Source organism: Macrobrachium nipponense, chromosome 15 (genome assembly GCF_015104395.2).
Source record: "Macrobrachium nipponense isolate FS-2020 chromosome 15, ASM1510439v2, whole genome shotgun sequence".
NCBI classification, from domain to species: domain Eukaryota; kingdom Metazoa; phylum Arthropoda; class Malacostraca; order Decapoda; family Palaemonidae; genus Macrobrachium; species Macrobrachium nipponense.
In genome coordinates this window covers 49,651,390-49,673,889 of record NC_087208.1, presented here as the reverse complement: position 1 = coordinate 49,673,889, position 22,500 = coordinate 49,651,390, and the positions used below count along the sequence as shown (strand labels likewise).

The 22,500-nt window shown below is 33.9% G+C and overlaps 1 protein-coding gene across 1 annotated transcript in view; it reads left to right on the top strand.

Annotated features, from left to right (window-relative positions):
- The window catches only part of LOC135194928 (nephrin-like), a gene marked incomplete in the record, with an annotated part of 312,621 nt that overhangs the window by 243,802 nt on the left and 46,319 nt on the right, over window positions 1-22,500 (top strand). Inside the window, 2 exon segments of the mRNA XM_064221132.1 lie at window positions 9,754-9,876; window positions 19,546-19,658. Of these exon segments, the coding sequence (XP_064077202.1) occupies window positions 9,754-9,876; window positions 19,546-19,658 (236 nt within the window).

The window sequence follows — 22,500 nt, the reverse complement described above, 5'->3', positions numbered from 1 at the left end:
AGAGAGATATAGGAAGAGAGAGAGAGGAGAGGAATAGAAGAGAGGAAGAGGAGAGAGAGAGTGCCTTTACCTTACATGCCTTACATCTTGTTTCGGGTTGACCCAGGTACCCTTTGTTGAGGCACCTAAGTCTCCCAGAGAGTTGCTTAGTACATCTTCCCGGTATAATTTTGCACTTCCAAATCTTGGATGGTCTGGGAGAGGAGAGAGAGAGAGAGAGAGAGAGAGAGAGAGAGAGAGAGGAGAGAGACTTTGTGTTGAGCTTTAGACGGTGATATGGCATAGGTTATTGATGTTATATGTATATATATATATATATTATATAATAATATTAATTCTTATATATATATATATATATATATATATAGTGTGTGTGTGGCGTGTGTGGTAGGTGGGTGTTGTATGTATATATATATATAATATATATATATATATAGTATATATAGTATATATATATATATATAATATATATATTATTATTATAAGCGAATACCACAGGAAAATGATAGTCAGAAGTCCAAGCACTTTCGTCTTTACTAAGACATAGTCAAAGAACGTCCTTGACAATGTCTTAGTAAAGACGAAAGCGCTTGGTTTCTGACTATCATTTTCCTGTGGTATTCGCTTATTTGTTTAAGTCACGTGCATCTACTGTGATTTTTTAAGACACACACACACACACACATATATATATATATATATATATATCTATATATATATATATATATATATAATATATATATACAACACCACACACACTTATATATCCTCCCTTCTTCCTATGCCTTTATGCTTCGTCTAGAGCAGAACGCGACAAAATAAAAAAAAAAGTATAAAAAAACACTAGATCCATATTTGCCTTTGGGCAGATGACTGGCTGAAGTAAAACATAAAAGAAAAAGCTTAACAAGTCTCTTCCATTTGACAGATGTGCATCAGGATGAATAGTAATAAAAAAAGAAAAAAGTTAGTGAACAGAAGAACATTATGTACATTTTAGTGGGTACTGAACCATGATTAAAAACCACCCGTGTTATCTAGTTTTTATATATTGGAAGCGGGCCTTCTCAACATATTTTAAATCGTATACATACGTAATATATGTGTAAATGCCATAGACAGGTATATGTGAATCGATATGATTATATATATATATATATATATAGATATATGTGGATATATATATAATATATATATATATATATATATATATATATATATAGATATATATATGCACACAGATGTCCATAAAGTTCCAGTACCATTACAAGTATTATTGGTACTGGGACTTTATGGACACTTGTACTATATATATATATATATATATATATATATATAGATATATATATATATATATATATATACTATATATATATATATATATATATATATATATTTATATATATATATATATATATATATATATATATATATATATATATATATATATATATATATATATATATATATATGATTTATATATATAAATGGCATATATATATATATATATATATATATATATATATATATATATACATATATATCTATATGTATATATATATATATATATATATATATATATATGTGTGTGTGTGTGTGTGTGTGTGTGTGTGTGTGTGTGTGTGTGTATAACCGACCTTATTACCGTTTCATTGAGCTATTCCAAGTTAAAAATACTTAGGGATACTAGCAGTAGATTTAAGCTTTTTTTTATTTAATAAGTTTAATGGCACTCCGGAATATTGCCATGTTAGAAAAGTATCCCTGGCTTAATTAGGCTTATAATCTTATGCTGAGCACCGTCATTACGTTATGCGTGGTAATAATAGTTATTTTCTACTTATGCCCACGCATGTATGTATGTATTTAATATTTAGAATATACTATATATATAATTATATAGGATATATATATAGATTATAGATATATACGTATTATATATATATATATATATATAGATACTATAGGAATATATTATATATAGTAGATATTATTTATAATAATATATATATATATAGTATCTATATCTATACGTATATATTCTATATAGTATCTAAGTTTATCATATAAAATCTGTATATAATAATAATAGATATTAACGTATGTATATATATATATATTTAATATAATATATATATAGATAATTATATATATATATATATATATTATAGATATATACGTATATATACTATATATATATATATTGTATGTATGGACCTTTGTATTTTTACACACACACACACACACATATGTATATATATATATATATATATATATAATCTATCTATATATACTAGTTATTTATTTATTTATTTATAAATAAATTTATTTGTATATATATATGTTCGTAAATAATTTGTATGTATGTAATGTATGTATATAACATAGTTATATATAAGATATGGTATGTTTTGGGTGGGTGCTGAGTATGTGTGTGTACGTATATTTGCGTGTGTTTGTATGTATAAATGTATGCAGTCTTGAGTTTTCCCTCGTATTGTATTGATTTAAATGTTTTCCAGTTTTCTAAAAAAAAAAAAAAATATTCCTCGTTTAACAAAAGAAAAATTTATAACTATACCCAAAAGGAATTCCGTTCAAACAACAATATATTAACATATATACTTTTATTGACGTATAAAAACCTGCTAAGAGGAAAGCGGTCTTTGAATATGAGATTTCCTGTGACCTGAGAATTAGATCGACCTTAAAATCAGCTTGACATTTTCGTTTTGTGATTTTATCTTGTACCCCTGTTAGAACCCCTGGGTCCTAGGGGTGGCTCGGTTGATGCCTCAAAAAACGCGATTAACAATACTCTGTCTTGCTGAATGCTAAATAGTTCGCACTTTTCCCCCGACGGGAGGACAATGTATTGGATATTCAGTCCTCTGGTTTCGTGATTCTTTAAGCAGTGTTTCTTCACACCCTGGCCTTTGTCGTCTGCTTTCCTTTGACAAAAGTAGCGGAGGCTCCGACGACAACATCTATTCATTAGCCAATGGAAAAGCTTCGTTGAAAACAGCGTCTTGAAACTACCTGATGAAAATGCTGACTGGATCGAAAAATTGTATGTATATAATTATTTTTTTGTGGAGGCAGACGCCAAGGAGAAAAGGCTTAAAGATGTTGGTCAAGTTGATGTGTCAAGGGTTAAACTCATCGGATAATATATTCAACTCCCATCAAGGTGGTTGAAAAAAGCCTCTTTGTTTGTTATTAAAAGGGTAAAACAGCCTCAATCTTAATGGAATAAGGAGAGAATTATACGTCGGACAGACCAGAACGTCTATCAATAAAAAAAAAGCAAAACTAACTCGCCACTCGAAGAACTGACATATAACACCGAATTAATCATTAGATTAGACACCGACCGAAAAGGACATTGTGACAAAACGAGAACCCCCTGCAGTAACGACATATCTGAGTAATTATAATCCGTAGCCCGTTTAAACAGGAGTTAAAAAGAGTATAAGAATAATATCGTCTGTTTGGAGGATTTTGATTGGCCGTTGCTATAAGCTCTGCTATAGACAGGAGTTTGTATTGGCTTGGGTGCAGCTTGTATCTAATATATATATATATATATATATATATATATATATATATATATATATATATATATATATATATATATATATATATATATATATATATATATATATATAGTATATATATATATAGATGATATGTATATATATATATATATATATATATATATATATATATATATATATATATATATATATATATATATATATTATATATGAATGTCGTCCCATCAATGCGCGCATTCATCTCTCAATACCATTCTGCATCATTATCATTATTTATCTTTTTATCTTTTTTTCCTGTGAATTTCTTCTAGAATTTATTTTCTGCGCCGTCTTGGTCGAGGCTGCTATTAATTCCCAGCGATATTTTGCATCGTAACTTCCATCTCAATTAAGCCTCATTTTCTTTACGCAGTCTTTCGCGCTAATAAGGTGTTAATGAAGCCGTTGGCCCCGCGATGGAGTGTTCTTGCTTTATTCTCTCTCTCTCTCTCTCTCTCTCTCTCTCTCTCTCTCTCTCTCTGTAGTGAGTAGAGAAATTACTTGTGATGAAGATAGGAACGCGCTACAAAGAGACCTTAACAAAGTATATGATTAGGCAGAGGTAAATAGGATGGTATTTAACTCTGATAAGTTTGAATCAATAAATTATGGAGACAGAGAAGGAAAGCTATATGCATATAGGGGTCCTAATAATGAGACAATCACAAATAAGGAAGCAGTTAAAGACCTTGGTGTGATGTTGAATAGGAACATGTTATGCAATGATCAAATAGCAATTCTATTGGCAAAATGTAAACAAGCAAAAAAAAATGGGAATGTTGTTACGTCACTTCAAAACAAGAAAAGCTGAACACATTGATGATGCTTTATAAAACATTATTTTTTGGTTCGTAGTCCACTTGAATATTGCAATATGATATGATACACATACTATCAAAAGGATATTGCACAAATAGAGAGTGTACAAAGGTCCTTTACAGCTAGAATAGAAGATGTTAAGGGTCTTGAATACTGGGAAAGACTACAATTCTTAAAATTATATAGTCTAGAAAGGAGAAAAAAACGCTACATGATAATTCAGGCATGGAAACAGATAGAAGGAATCGCCAAAAACATCATGGAGCTAAAAAATATCAGAAAGAGCAAGCAGAGGTAGATTATAGTGCCCAAAACTATAGAGGAAAAATGAGGAAAGCACACAGGGACAATTAATCCACTACGCACAGCATCGACAATGCAGGCGTCTATCCAATGCGTTGCCAGCTCATCTGAGGAATATATCAGGAGTGAGCGTAGATGTGTTTTAAAGAATAAGTTCGACAAATATCTAAGCTCCATCCCAGACCATCCAAGATTGGAAGATGCAAAATATACCGGAAGATGCACTAACAACTCTCTGGTAGACATTAGAGGTGCCTCACACTGAGGGACCTGGGCCAACCCGAACAAGATGTAAGGTCTGTAAGGTCTCTCTCTCTCTCTGCATTATGTTCATTAGTGGAAATGATCTCGCTCGTAGTTTGTATACACTCTCTCTCTCTCTCTCTCTCTCTCTCTCTCTCTCTCTCTCTCTCTCTCTCTCTCATCAAATTTCTATCCAAATTCCCTCTTGGCAAACACTGCATTGGCTCTAATGTATATTTATAAATCAGCCTACATGCTCCCAGCCAGTAAATTATTCTCTCTCTCTCTCTCTCTCTCTCTCTCTCTCTCTCTCTCTCTCTCTCTCTCTCTCACCAACCTACCTTCATAATCACCTCCGCGGGCCCAGTATTATCGTCACCTCTCAGCACAAAAGGCTTTCGACAATAAAGCGAAATTCGTTTTTTTTTTATTTTGCTTCTGCAATCATCCAGCCTTTTTGTAGCCCAGGTTTGACTTTCATCCGACGGTTGCCTTGTCCGTTTGCACACGGTCGGCAGCGGCTCAGCCGTGTTGTTATTACAGAGAATTAAAAAAAAAATAGTCGTATTCAAATTACAGTAATCAGGTGCGTTTAAATGTTGGGATTAGAAAACAGAGGTTTATATTGTTTGCAGCCCAAAGGCCTCTTCTTCATTAAAGGGAAAAGGTTGGTCAATTGCAGATCCCTCTACTACTGCTCTCTCTCTCTCTCTCTCTCTCTCTCTCTCTCTCTCTCTCTCTCTCACTTTTACCTACATCTATGTCTCTCTGCCTGCCTGAATCTCTCCCTTTTTGTCTTTGCCTGCCTACATTTCTCTCTCTCTCTCTCTCTCTCTCTCTCTCTCTCTCTCTCTGCCTGCTTGCATTTCTCTCTCTTTCCCTCCCCCTCTCTCTCTCTCAGTAGTATTAGGTAAATTGTCACAGTGGATATAGAAATGAACAAAATGGGCAAAAAAATTTCGGTACATGCTGATAATTGAAAAGCATTTTATTATAATTATTATTAAGAAATAGAATTACAATTATAAGGAAATTTGCATAACTCTACGGACACTACCCATCGGATTTCATTTACTGGGTTCGTATTGTGACTAATATCTGAGAATTACTCACTCACCTGCCTTAACAGTAACGAGAAATTCGCATTATTATTATTATTATTATTATTATTATTATTATTATTATTATTATTATTATTATCATCATCATAATGAAGATGAACACCATTCATATGGAACAAGCCTACGGAAGGGGTCAATGACTTGAAATTCATGCTTCCAAAGAATATTATGGTGTTCATTTGGAAGAAGAGAGAGGAGATAAAGGGAAATATAGAAAAAAGAGATGTGGATGATTAAAAAGGAAAAAATAATAAATTAATGAATAGCCTAACCTAAAATATTTGCTCATTACAGAACCATCAACACATCAGAACAATGTCAATAGTGAGTCATCGCCTTTAATTTATGAACTCCAGCTAACACATGCAGACGGAATTCCAATATTTATTAATGGACGACCTGTCATGAATAATTCCTTTATTTGTGAAACTAAGCGCATCGTAATGTCGGCGAATGAGAATTATTTAAGATGAAGTTGGCTGTCAGAATCCCGCCCCACCCCCCTTCTCTCTCTCTCTCTCTCTCTCTCTCTCTCTCTCTCTTCTCTCTCTCTCTCTCTCTCGCGGAAACCCGGAATTATTTTCAAAATGTGATCATTTTTTCTTCTCTTTTTGTTTGTTTGTTGTGGGTTTCTATGGTTTCTCTCTTATATTTTCAAATAGTTTTATTAAAATATATTATATATATATATATATATATATATATATATATATATATATATATATATATATATATATATTATCCTCTTCTGTTTTGCCCAGTTTTCTCTTATTGGCACTTTAATCATAGTATTATTATTATTATTATTATTATTATTATTATTATTATTATTATTATTATGATTGATGTTCTTGTTCTGGAGATAAACCCCATTCATATGGAACAAGCCCCACCACAGGGGCCACTGACTTGAAATTCTTTAAGCTTCCAAAGAATATAGTGGCGTTCATTCGTAAGAAGTAAGAGAAGGTAATGGAAAATACAGAAAGTGAGATACCAATTAATAGAAGTAATGGAAAATACAGAAAGATGAGATCACCAATTAATAGAAAATTAAAATGAATTAAACAAATGTATAAGTAAATAGATAGGAATATAAATAAATCATGACTAAGATGCAAAACCTATGGCTATTTCCTCGTCATCTCTCTCTGTCAACCTTTTCATTTGACCATTTACCTCGAACATTAAACTTTGATAAAAAACGTTAAAATACGTCCTATCTCGTCATACTCCCTTTAATTCCAAGTCCCCTGTTTTGCAATCATATAGAGACACCTAACCCACACCGCACTTTTGGAAATCAAGGATTCGAAAAATTCCGGTGAAAGGTTTTCGGGCTTCAATTCGCTTTAGCTCCGATAGACTTGATAATTAATTCGTTTGTGTGTGTGTGTGTGTGTGTGTGTCTGTAACGCACCCCTGTCCTAATCTTCCGTTAAGGGGTGTGGGTTTGTGGGGGGTAGGGGTGGGGCGAGAAGGATCCATTATACATGAGTGCGGAAGACTGAGAATCAGGCCGTGGGAAAATTGCTCTCTCTCTCTCGATCATTATTCAAGTGGTTGAATTAAGCTCCCCCTAAGTACAACGTTAAGCAAGGAGAGGACATGCATGGAACAAGCCTCGGGATGAATTTTAATTAATTGTAAAACGCCCCCCCCCCCCCCACCCCTCCGCCCCCTCCCCCCGGGGGAACACAGGGAATGATAATAAATTGTGTGCGTTTAAGTGCTGCTTGCTTCCGTAAATGGTTAATGTATCCATGATTGCATGAAGGTAGTTGCTCATATCGATATATATATATATATATATATATATAATATATATATATATATATGTATATATATATATATATATATATATGTGTGTGTATATATATATATATATATATATATGTGTGTGTGTGTGTGTGTGTGTGTGTGTGTGTGTGTGTGTGTATAACTGTATCACGAAAGTTTGGAACGTGATAAATCCATAAATAAAGGTATAAGCCACGAAGGAAAACGGAAACTCCGTTGTTTATTTTTCCTTTATATATATATATATATATATATATATATATATATATATATATATATATATATATATGTGTGTGTGTGTGTGTGTGTGTGTGTGTGTGTGTGTGTGTGTGTGTGAGTGTACAAAATGAAGTAAAAAAACTGAATTATTTTATGAAGTAAAGAAAACAGTGAATTATTTTACGAAGAAAAAAATAGTGAATTATTTTATTCATAAAAAAAAAAAAAACTGAATTATTTTATGAAGTAAAAAAATAGCGAATTATTTTATGAAGTAAAAAAAGTAGTGAATTATTTTAAGAAGTAAAAAAACAGTGAATTATTTTACGAAGAAAGAATAGCCAATTATTTTATTTGTTAAGAAAAAACAGTGAATTATTTTATGAAGTAAAAAAAAATAGTGAATTATTTTATGAATTAATAAAATAGTGAATTATTTTATGAAGTAAAAAAATAGTGAATGATTTTATGAAGTGTAAAAAGAATGAATTATTTTGTAAAGTAAAAAATAGTTAATTAATTTATGAAGTAAAAATAAAGAATTATTTTATGAAGTAAAAATAATGAATTATTTTATGAATTAAAAAGATTTTTAATTATCTTATGAAGTAAAAAGATTTTTAATTATTTTATGAAGTAAAGAATTGTGAATTATTTTATGAAGTAGAAAATAGTGAATTGTTTTTACGAAGTGAAAGAATAAATTATGAACTATTTTATGAAGTTAGCCTAAATGATTATTATTCTGATACCCAGAGAGGTACAGTGCTAGAACACTCGACTTAATTATTATTATCGGATAAGTAAATTAATAGCATTACTACTTTCAATGCATATAATGACAGCAATGTCATTTTTGTCATTTAATAGTGACGTAATTAGACTGATGTCATCCAGCTGCGCGTGATGTGTAATTGATACTATAAATATATTTGTTTTAATATTTGAAGACTATGGGGAATAAAGGCTTTAGGTTGGCTATTAAGTTTGATGATACAAAGGTTTATTTGCATGATCAGACATTCTTATACTAAGTTAAAGCTATTTATTCATGTTATTTTTTAACAATAATATACATGAAGTAAAGACGCTTTTGGCAAATATGGTGCATATAGATTAAGCTTGTTGTTTACATATGAAATCTCTTTTTTTCAATCATTGCATTTTACCAGAAATGTTGTAAATAGTTTTTTCAATTCAAAAAAAAAAACAGAAAATAACATATTCATGATATTTCAAAGTTTTTTTTTTCATTTATTATTTACAGTAGTACAGTCAAGTCATTCTAAATGAAAGTCGTCTGTAATATAATTTTGATTATTTATTTTTGATTTTTATTTCTACAAAAACATGCGTTGGCAATAACAGTACTATAATTTAAGGTATTTAAAACGTGAAAATTTGGCATTTACTTCGTAAATTATTTTACTGTCTTTGTCTAGCAGTGTCAGTGTATAAGTTCGTACATTTGGTGTCTGTATTTGATATCTTTTAATATGTGTAATATATTCATTAAATTTCTAATAACGTTAAGACAATACATTTAATATATTTATATTTAATTCATTTAATATATTCATTATATTTTTAGTAACGTTTCACATCTCATTCAAGAAGAATCTTCAGGTGATGACTCTTGTTTCTCCCACCAGATGGCAGGAGTGTCGTGCGATTCCTGGCCCGTGCCCACAAGGACTACGGAACGCTCCAGTGCTGGGCAGAGAACGCCGTGGGCAGGATGGTCACTCCCTGCCTCTTCCACGTAATGCCAGCTGGTAAGTGGCAGGAAATACTCGGGTAGATAGATAATACCGGAGCATGGTAGTTAATGGGGAATTTTTTATTCTTTCATGACATATTTTGAAATTCTGCCTTATTGAACAAATGGTGGAATTTATTGTGTGCGTGAAATGATTTATAAGCATCTTGTGTGTTCATCATTCGTGTCGTATGAAATTATAAACCTCTTTGTGAAATATCTGTTATTTTTTTAGATATAGCCAATATTAATCTCGTATGATTTTTTATATAAACAATAGCTATATTATTAGTTATTATTATATTATTATATTATTATTAGATTATTATTATTATTATACTATTATTTTATTTTCTCTTATTTTTTTATTTTTTTGCTCTATCACAGTCCTCCAATTCGACTGGGATGGTATTTATAGTGTGGGGTTCCGGGTTGTATCCAACTGCCTCCTTAGGAGTCCATCACTTTTCTTACTATGTGTGCCGTTTCTAGGATCACACTCTTCTGCATGAGGCCCAAGGAGCTACTTCAGCCTCTAGTTTTTTTTCTAGATTCCTTTTCAAGGATCTTGGGATCGTGCCTAGTGCTCCTATGATATGGGTACGATTTCCACTGGCATATCCCATATCCTTATTTCTATTTTCAGATCTTGATACTTATCCATTTTTCCCTCTCTTTCTCTTCAACTCTGGTGTCCCATGGTATTGCGACATCAATGAGTGATACTTTCTTCTTGACTTTGTCAATCAAACGTCACGTCTCTGGTCTGTTTGCACGTATACCCTATCCGTCCTGATACCATAGTCCCAGAGGATCTTTGCCTGATCGTTTTCTATCACTCCCTCAGGTTGGTGCTCGTACCACTTATTACTGCAAGGTTAGCTGATGTTTCTTTGCACAGGCTCCAGTGGAGGGCTTTTGCCACTGAATCATGCCTCTTTTTGTACTGGTTCTGTGCAAGTGCCGGGCATTCGCTTGCTATGTGGTTTATGGTTTCATTTTTCGTATTGCACTTCCTACATATGGGAGAGATCCGTTATTTCCATCTATCTGGTTCTTAGGGGGCCTGATCTTGTGCCGCTGTTATCATTCCTTCAGTTTCCTTCTTGAGCTCTCCCCTCTGTAGCCATTGCCATGTGTCATCGCTGGCTAGTTCTTTAGTCTGTCTCATGTATTGTCCGTGCACTGGCTTGTTGTGCCAGTCCTCTGTTCTGTCTGTCATTCTCCTGTCTCTGTATATTTCTGGTTCTTCGTCTACTTTTATTAGTCCTTCTTCCCATGCACTCTTTAGCCACTCGTCCTTCACTGGTTTTCAGATATTGCCCCAGTGCTCTGTTCGGTGTGTTGACGCAGTCCTCTATACTTAGTAGTCCTCTCCCTCCTTTCTTTCGTGTTATGTACAGTCTGTCCGTATTTGCTCTTGGGTGTAGTGCTTTTGTGTATTGCATATGCTTCCTGGTTTTCTGATCTATGCTGCGGAGTTCTGCCTTCGTCCATTCCACTATTCCTGCGCTGTATCTGATTACTGGCACTGCCCATATGTTTATGGCCTTTATCATATTCCGGCGTTGAGTTTTGACTTGTAGTATCGCCTTGAGTCTCTGCATATATTCTTTCCTGATCGTGTCCTTCATCTCTTGGTGTTTTATATACCCTCCTTCCATTATTCCCAGGTATTTGTATCCTGTGTCATCTATGTGTTTGATCGTTGCTCCCATCTGGTAGCTTTATCCCTTCAGTTCTCGTTACTTTGCCTTTTTCTTTCGTATGTGACTAGGGCACATTTTCTATTCCAAACTCCATCCTGATGTCCCCAGATACAATCCTTACAGTCTGGATTAGGGTATCTATTTCCTTGATGCTCTTACCATACAGCTTGATGCCGTCCATGAACATCAGATGGTGATTCTGTTGCCTCTTTTCTTGAGTTGGTACCCGGCATCCATCTTCTGTAGTACTTTTGTCATGGGAATCATGGCTACTACGAAGAGTAGTGGGGACAGTGAGTCTCCCTGGAAGATCCCTCTCCGATATTAACCATTCGCTAGTCTTATTCCAGAGCTTGTAAGTATTGTATTCCAGTTGCGCATTGTATTTTTGAGGAAGATGATGGTGTTTTCCTCTGCCCCATATTATTTTCAGCATTCTATTAGCATGTGTGTGGTATCATGGTCGAAGGCTTTCTTCTAGTCTATCCCATGCCATGCTTAGGTTGGGTTTTCCTATTATTTTATTATTACTATTATTATTATTATTATTATTATTATTATTATTATTATTATTATATTATTATTATTATATTATTATTATATTATGATTATTATTATTATTATTATTATTATTTTTGTTTTTTTAATACTACTATTACCAACATCCATTATTATTGTATTATTATTATTATTAGTTATTATTATTATTATTATTATTATTATTATTATTATTATTATTCGAGTGTTTTCAATTTCCCATTTATGTCATAAGAATGTATTTCCAATATTGTTGCAAAGAACGACTTTCAATTATTTTTTCTTAATTTTTCCTGCAAATTGACTAACTTTTAGCAAGTAATATTCTGTCTTATCAAGGTATATCACGCCCCTAGAAAATTGTAACGCAAGGTTATCCCACCAATCAGACGAAAGCCTTAATATGCTCTTTCCTCCTGTTACACCTTTTAAACCTTTTTAACTCTCGGTTTCAGTTTTAGCTCTGAATGACCTCATCGTAGTGGAGGTCCCAGCAGGGCCGGGCCTTTGGCCTCAACTCCTTACGTACATTTTATTCTATTCTGTTCCGACGAAATTCTCGCCTAGTATTGCTGACTTTCAGAATGCGTTTTAACTCACACCTCAGGTGTGTCTATCCGGTGAGAGGTTCATTACCCGGGTGATTTTCCCCTTCAGCATTATTCGGAGAAATCCGCTTATAGTAGAGAATATCTCAGGTGAGGTGAGCGCTAAAGTCTTAACCCTGCTTTTACACCTGAACGCTATCCCCTACTTTGTAAATCGTATAAGATTATTATAGGTTTATATATATATATTATATATATATATATATATATATTATATATATATTATATATATATATTTTATATATATATATATATATATCACAACGTTTCAATGTTTTTGGAGAGATCAAACTTATTCAAAATTAAAGGCCCTTTATTATCATTCGCCAGCACACCTTTAATTATTATCAAGAAAAATTATTTGCATCGTTCGCTCAGAGGAGAGAATTATTATCTTGTATCTTGAAATAAGAGGAGACATATTCGAAAATACCAGAGCTTCACTTAGGTGCACGGAGAGACGAATAACAGAAGATGCAAAAAAAAAAAAAAAAAAAAAAAAAAAAGTACGGATTTTACAAAAATACATTTACCTTCCAGCTGATACGTTCGTCTAAGCAAGTTTCCCCACCTCTCTCTCTCTCTCTCTCTCTCTCTCTCTCTCTCTCTCTCTCTCTATCAGTGAATTGCTGACCCTTGTTGACCATTCATTATTCACACTGGTCTCAAGTAATTCACAAATGTGGTCTCACTCTTTCTCCAGAGCTGCGATTTACTCTCTCTCTCTCTCTCTCTCTCTCTCTCTCTCTCTCTCTCTCTCTCTCTCTCTCTCTCTCCTCTGGACCCATTATTATCTTCTTCTTCCTCTTCTTCTTTTCTTTATCTCCCTTTCCCCCACCCCCTTCGTCTGTTATTTAATCGTATTTCGAACTCATAATTTAGATATGTATATAAAATATCTCTTCTCGCTATTCCACTCGATCTTTTATCGCAGTATCTCTTATTTCCCTCTCTTATTTCTCTCGGTACACTGCCGTTTCTCCTTTCTGTGTCTGTTTCTTCCTTTACCACCCTTCCTCCCATGCCCACACTCACCTTCCTTTATCTCCTCTCCTTCTCTTGGGTCATCTTTGTTGCAGCACTTCTTTCTCCTTTTTTATTGATTTATTTATTTTTGTATTTTTTATCTTCGTCTTTGTGCATATTTACAGTCAGTTGCCTTAAAAGTTATACTTCGTCTTTATTTATTGTTGCTTTTCGTGTATAATCAAATTACCACATCTCTCTGTACTTATTTCATTCTGATAATCTATTTTTCTTTCTCCTTCCTCTCCATGTCAGTGGTCACTGTGGAACTCCTTAGTTCCACGGGTCTTTTATTATTCCTCACAGTGGAAGAGTCCCTGAGGATGGCGTCCAATTGGATCTCCAGAAGTTCAGGCGGAGATGCAATTCATTATTATCCTAAAAAATAACTCACCTCGTGTTTTATAGTTTACTTCATTTTTATCCATTTTATTATTAGTTTTTTTTTTTTACTCATTTTTTCCTTTTCTAATAACTCTTCTCTTCTGTTACTTCCTTCAAATGAACACCATAATATTCTTTGGAAACTTGAATTTCAAGTCTGTGGCCCCTGTGGTGGGTTTGTTCTATATGAATAAGCTGTTGTCTTCTGAACATGATAATAATAATAATAATAAAATAATGATGTAAATAATAATAACAATAATAATAAACCTAAGTATGGCAGGTGGATAGACTATAAGGGAAAAGCCTTCGACTTGATACCACACACATGCTAATAGAATGCCCTGAAAAATATATGGGGCAGAGGAAAACACCATCAGCTTCCTCAAAAATACAATGCGCAACTGGAATACAATACTTACAAGCTCTGGAATAAGACTAGCAGAGGTTAATATCAGGAGAGGGATCTCCAGGGCGACTCACTGTCCCCACTACTCTTCGTAGTAGCCATGGATTCCCATGACAAAAGTTACTACAGAAGATGGATGCCGGGTACCAACTCAAAAGAAAAGAGGCACAGAATCAAACCATCTGATGTTCATGGACGACATCAAAACTGTATGGTAAGAGCATCAAGGAAATAGATACCCTAATCCAGACTTGTATGGATTGTATCTGGGGACATCAGGATGGAGTTTGGAATAGAAAAAATGCGACTTAGTCAACATACAAAAAGGCAAAAGTAACGAGAACTGAAGGGATAAAGCTACCAGAATGGGAGCAACATCAAACCCATAGATGAGACAGGATACAAATACTGGAATAATGGAAGGAGGAGAGATATAAAACACCAAGAGATGAAGGACACGATCAGGAAAGATACATGCAGAGACTCAAGGCGATTACTCAAGTCAAAACCTCAAAATGGAGGAAATATGATAAAAGCCATAAACACATGGGCAGTGCCAGTAATCAGATACAGCGCAGGAATAGTGGAATGGAACGAAGGCAGAACTCGCAGCATAGATCAGAAAAACCAGGAAACATATGACAATACACAAAGCACTACACCCAAGAGCAAATACTGACAGACATACATAACATGAAAGGAAGGAGGGTGGGAGAGGACTACTAAGTATAGAGGACTGCGTCAACATTGAGAACAGAGCCACTGGGGCAATATCTGAAAAAACCAGTGAAGACGAGTGGCTAAAGAGTGCATGGGAAAGAAGGGACTAATAAAGTAGACAAAGACCAGAAAAATATAACAGAGGACAGGAGAAAGACAGACAGAACAGAGGACTGGCACAACAAACCAATGCACGGACAATACATGAGACAGACTAAAGAACTAGCCAGCGGATGACACATGGGCAATGGCTACAGAGGGAGAGCTAAAGAAGGAAACTGAAGGAATGATAACAGCGGCACAAGATCAGGCCCTAAAGAAACAGTATATTCAAAGAACGATAGACGGGAAATAACATCTCTCCCATATGTAGGAAGTGCAATACGAAAAAAAGAAACTATAAAACCACATAGCAAAGCGAATGTCCGGCACTTGCACAGAACCAGTACAAAAAGAGGCATGATCAGTGGCAAAAGCCCTCCACTTGGAGCTGTGCAAGAAACCATCAGCTACCTTGCAGTAATAAGTGGTACGAGCACCAACCTGAAGGAGGGTGATAGAAAACGACCACGCAAAGATCCTCTGGGACCTATGGTAATCAGAACAGATAGGGTGATACGTGCAAACAGACCAGACGTGCACCGTTGATTGACAAAGTCAAGAAGAAAGTAATCTTCATTGATGTCGCAATACCATGGGACACCAGAGTGAAGAGAAAGAGAGGGAAAAAATGGATAAGTATCAAGATCTGAAAATAGAAATAAGAAAGGATATGGGATATGCCAGTGGAAATCGTACCCCATAATCATAGGAGCACTAGGCACGATCCCAAGATCCCTGCAAAAGGAATCTAGAAAAAACTAGAGGCGAGGTAGCTCCAGGACTCAGCAGAAGAGTGTGATCCTAGAAACGGCACACAGTAAGAAAAGTGATGGACTCCTAAGGAGGCAGGATGCAACCCGGAACCCCACCCCACACTATAAATATCACCAGTCGAATTGGAGGACTGTGATAGAGCAAAAAAAAAAAAAAAAAAAAAAAAATAAAAAAAAAAATAATAATAATCAATTTATTTCACCATACTCTTCGTCCACTGTTACCATTCTTATCTACCTTGGTCACTTGTGTCTAAATTCTTTAAAATTTTCTTTGATTTTTCTGGCCCTTTTTGCACTTGTGTCCAAGTTCTGTAAGCTCTTGTATTATTTTTAGCTATATTTTGACCCAATGTGTCCAAATTCTTGCTATTTGTTTATTTATTTATTTTTTTTTTTTTTTTTTGGGAGGGGGAGATGGGGGGCTCGTTTGCATCTGTCAAATTCTTTGTAAGTTTTTAAGATTATTTCTATGTATTTTTTTACCCTTTGTGTCCACATTTTTGCTATTTGTGTAATTTGGGTGGGGGGGATGGGGTGGATTCTTTTGCACTTGTGTCCAAATTCTTGTAAGGTTTTAAAATTATTTCTGTGTATTTTTTAACCCCTTGTGTCCAAATTCTACCTTTGTTTAATTTCTCTATGGCTCTTTTGCACGTTTCCAAATTCTTTTTAATTTTTTTTATTATTTCTATTTATTTTTTTTACCCCTTGTGCCAAATTCTCCCTTTGTTCGATTTTCCTATGGTTCTTATGCACTTGTGTCCAAATTCTTGTTAAGTTCTTCTTTAAGATTTTTACTTATTTTTTTTACCACTCGTGTCCAAATTCTCCCTAGGTTTTATTTTTCTATGTCTCCTATGCACTTGTGTCCAAATTCTTGTTAAGTTCTTCTTTATTATTTTTATTTACTTTTTGACCCATTGCGTCCAAATTCTTGCTATTTGTTTCATTTGGGGAGGTGGGTGGGGGCTCTCTTTCACTTGTGTCCAAATTCTTGTTAAGTCCTTTCTTTTATTTCCCTTTTCTCTGGCCCTTTTCCACTTCTATATATACTGCCTCGTATATCTGGCACAGCCTGAATTGGTTTCACTTTCAATTCCTTTCCTTCTTTTGCCTATATAGCTTCTGCACGCGACTGTTCCACTCTCCCGTTTGGTCTTAACTATTCATTACCTGCTGTTGTATCGGCGCCTGTATTTCAACTGTTATCTGGGGGGCTCTGTACTATGCCTTTATCTCTGGTCATGTGTCTTTCTCTCGGGGATTCCGAGAGCTCTCTCTCTCTCTCCTTCTCTCTCTCTCTCTCTCTCTCTCTCTCTCTTCCCAGAGTCTCCTTAACATTTAAATTTTTTTTTAATTTTATTTATTCATTATCTAAATTGGCGTGACCTCTCTCAAATGTTCTTCCTTCTGTTCCCTCCTTCTGTTCTTCCCCCCTTCCCTCCATTTCCCTTCCTCCCTCGGCTCTCTCTTCCCCTTCCCCTCCAATCCCCTTCCCCCCCTCCCCTCTCGGTTCTTAGTGGAGGTCAGAAGTGGCTGGCATCCTTTTGAAGTAACTCCTTCAGCCAGACGGGTCAGAAATCTGTTGTCTTGTGATCTCTGAAGCCGAGGAATTCTTGCTCCCCATTTTTCAATTCTCTCTCTCTCTCTCTCTCTCTCTCTCTCTCTCTCTCTCTCTCATGTATAGATATATTTGTCAATAAAGACAAAATCTACGAGGGACTTCCTGTCCTCAACTCAGTAAAGGACAAGAGGTCGAAAGGCCATGCAGAATTCTATCATTTCTCTTTCCTTCGTGGATTTTGTCTTTATTTATACGTCACGTTCCACATTTTCGTGTAAGTTATACATACACACATATGTATATATGTACTATATATCCTTCTTCTTTCCCACCGTTATCCCTGCATTAAGTGGTCGGTTGCCTGATGCGCCTTCTCTTCCTCCACTGCCTTCTATCCAAGGCGTCACCTTCCACTAAACCTCTTCTCTCTATCTCGCCATCTCATTCTCTGTCTCCCTCTCGATCTTCTTCTTCTAACAGGTTCCTCCTCCTCCCAAGCCCTCTTCTTCACTCCCTCCTCCTCATCATCCACCATCCTCAACACATGCCCATACCCACAGCATCTTCTCAATCGTCCCTCTCTTATCACCTCTGTCATCTTTAATAAGCTTGCCTGCCCTTCTTCTTATTTCGTCATTTGCGAATTTCTCGATCAGCGATGTTCCCAGCGATATATATCTATAATATATATATATATATATAATATAATAATATATATATATATATATATATATATATATATATATATATCTTATATATATATATATATATAATATATATATATATATATTATTTTACACACATATATACACACACAAACCTCTCCAGAATTTTGAATAACAGCCGGACGCAACGAATTCAAAATAATCTGGACCATTTCCTGCGGTTTTACAAGTCAATATTATTGTGAGGTTCCGAAGGTATTTTACCAGAGTCGAGGTTTTATTTAAAAGATAAAAAAAATGCTCTCTGACCGCTAATGTATTGCATACCCAGGATATAAACAATCACTTCATTTTTTTTTTCTTTTTTGCGATGTTGTAAAAAGTGTAAGCGTTAAGTAGCCTTTTACATTGATGGGGTGTGTGTGTGTATTAGAGAGAGAGAGAGAGAGAGAGAGAGAGAGAGAGAGAGAGAGAGATAATCGTACTCCTTCCAAGAACATGGAGACAAATGGTATTCTTTTGGGCCAAAAGTAGCGAAATCATTGAACGCTGTCATTTGGCGTAGAGACATCATTCTTCCATTAAAAAAAAGCGCTATGACCTCCCACTCTGATCATCAATGCCCCCTGCCCCCCCCCCCCCCTCTCTTCTCTCTCTCTCTCTCTCTCTCTCTCTCTCTCTAAGTTTTTAAACCGATATTTCTTGGCCTTTTGCTCCTATTCAGGTTTACTGATTTTTTCTCGCTATGAGAAAGTTTGACAAAAAGGAGCCAAGCTCTTTATTCATTCCCGGAATTGATTTTTTTTCTTCCGTGTACTTTCTTTGTTTTTCCCTGTTTTGTATTTGTTTATGAAGCAAAAAATAAAACAAAACAAACAAACAAAAAGAAGAAAAAACTCTATTTGGCCTTTTGTAGTCGCTAGCGACAAACACTTCCGTAGTCGTCAGTTGATTCTAAAAGATGTTTTTTTTTATTTTTTATTTTTTTTACATTGGGAGGGACCTCGTTCATCTTTTATGGCCTGTTAGAAAAACCATTTTCGCTGTCTATATTTTTTTGGGTAGGTGAATTTTTTTTAAGCATTTCCCTGTTTTCGCTGTCTATATTTTTTTTCGGGGGAGGTGGATTTTTAAAAATAATTTTTCTTTAAATTTTGTCTAAGCATTTCCCTGTTAATTTTACAGGTAGGCCGGAGCGTCCCGTCGGCTGCGCTGTTGTGAATAAAACGTACGATTCTCTGGCTGTTGGATGCACCCCTGGCTTCGATGGTGGACTGCAGCAGACTTTCCTGGCAAAAGTAAGAAATTCATACATTACCCTTACAGTCACTGACCCTATAGTAAATCACTGATGGCCGCTCGTATCTTAGATATCTTGGATTGTTCGTAAGTTGTTGTTTTTTATATATCTACGGTCAAATAGCACGTTGTTTCATCAACAAAAATTAAAATAAGTGCGCTGTATTCTATTAGAAATAATAATTGTTCTGTTTTACGTTTTCATTCTATTAAATAAATTGTAAATATCCTATCCTAAAGTTCCTGTATCTTTAACTCAACGCGAAACACATTTGTCAGACCTTTTTATGATATCTATAGACCTTTCCTACCCCCCAACAAGAACAACAACAACAAAGTAGTTTGTAGCTTACTCCCAGAATAAGCAAACAATTAAACAATTAAACTGTTAATTTAAAATAACTTGTACACTCTGGAAAGGAATTCAGTGCAGATATCAAATTTCATTGAAGCACAGAATAAATTTTAAAAAAAAATTCATAAATTAATTCCCGTTGTATAAGTACTTCATACTCTTAAAGAGGAATATCAAGGGCATATGTTCACAGTGCTCCACATTTTGTCTAGAAATACCCCACAGGAATGTTTGTGATACAAACAGGTAACCTGTTTGTGCTTTCAATATTTGACGTTTTATTAACAAGATGAAAATCAAAAATAATTACTCTTTCCTGTATGACTTATTACTGTGTCCTACTAATTGTGTTCAAATTCACGATATTTCCATTTTTATCCTAATTTTCATCCGTTGTGTCATTAACAATGAGATTATATAAACAACTCGTGTAAATAATTAACCCGCCGAGGTGCACTTTGATTCAAATAATGACAAGAGATTTCAAAATAAAGGTAGGCTGTAAATTATAAACAAACGCTTTCATTAAAAAAAAATTGGAGTCAAATGTAAATATTTTGTTTGAAAGTGTGAAGTATTTACACAATAGGAGTTAATTCATTCATTTATGAAAAAGCTATTCGCTGCATTTTAATACAATTTTGAAAGGCTGGTAGGAAATAGAATTTATGTTGTAATGTTGATAATATTTTGTTGTTCAATGATATAGCTATATTTGAGGGAGGGTGGTAGTTTATGCGATCACAAAGACGGTACTGTATATATATATATATAATATATATATATATATATATATATATATATATATATATATATCTATATATAGTCCCGTCTCTACACCACCCGTCTTTTTGTGATCGCATAAACTCTATATATATATATATATATATATATATATATATATATATATATATATATATATATATATATATATGTAAGTGTTTACATAATATATGGAATGTTAGTCCCATATATATAAAAGATTGCTTGCGAAGGAATGTGATCAGACTAGAGACGCTAAGATGACGTATACAATAAGTATGTAGCTAAGATAACATGCCGTCACCTGTAGTCATTCAAATTGTTTATAAACTTTAGTCCAAGCTTCCTGCTTGAGACAAACACCGTGACCTATAGCTCAAGCGGCCTACGTGGTCTGTAGCGTGTCTCATTTGATTGTGTGTTCGTATGTAACTATGTCATCTGATAGTATGTTCATCATGTTCGAACTACTGTCTGTTCCTTCATAACTTGTAACAGAGATGGTAGACAGGCAGAACAGAGTTAGCTATCGTCATTAGAAGACCTGTACCTCTTTACCTAAGCTTTATCATGTAGAGGAATAGGATTAGCCATCATCATTGGCAGAAGAAAAAAAAAAAAAAAAAGCGATCAAGCTATCGTTATTAGAAGACTTGTACAATCATATCTGATCTTCAGCATGTAAAACTTCAGAAGAATATATAATTTTTTATACTTAGTGTTTTCTACAAGAACCTCCTCACCATGAGTTTAACACATCGTCGTAATAACCAACAAGATAATACCGACTTCGTAAGTGATCTACAAACCCCAAGACACTCCATTGAAGATGGAAGTGCAATACCAACCGACTTAGCGTAAGATTATCGCTAGTCTAACATTACCTCATAGGGCGCCTTATCATACAAGCACAAGCCCTAATATATATATATATATATATATATATATATGATATATATATATATATATATATATATATATATATATATATTTATATATATCTATATATATAAAATAAAACAGACACATATACACATATATATATATATATATATATGTATTTATGTATATGTATATGTATATGTATATGTATATGTATATGTATATGAATTTCTGTTGTCATTGAAGACAGTCATCTTTGTATATATTTTGACAAAATTTTTGGTTAGAAAAAATTGTGAAAGAAAATATTTCCGAATGACACTGAAAAAGATTTCGTTTAGTAATAACAACTAATAAACACTAACTCTCTCTCTCTCTCTCTCTCTCTCTCTCTCTCTCTCTCTCTCTCTCTCTCTCTCTCTCTCTCTCTCTCACCAGCCAACTCTAGTTCCAAACGATTTTAAATGTACCTGTATTTAATTAATAATAATAATGATAATGATACTAATATTTGATTTAATTTATATTTTTTTCTGCCTATTACGCAGCCAAGGTACAAATGCAAAACAGAAGTAGAATAACGTTAATGGATATATTATTATTACTAATATTATAATAAGGATAATGATAACATTTTATTTAATTTATATTTTTTCTGCTTGTTACACAGCGAAGTTACAAACTCAAAACAGATGTAGAATAGTTAATGAATATTTTATTCATACTATATATATATATATATATATATATATATATATATTATATTATATATATATATATATATATATATATATAGACTCTAATAATAAGGCTTAGGACAAGCTATGATAATTCTCTTTTTT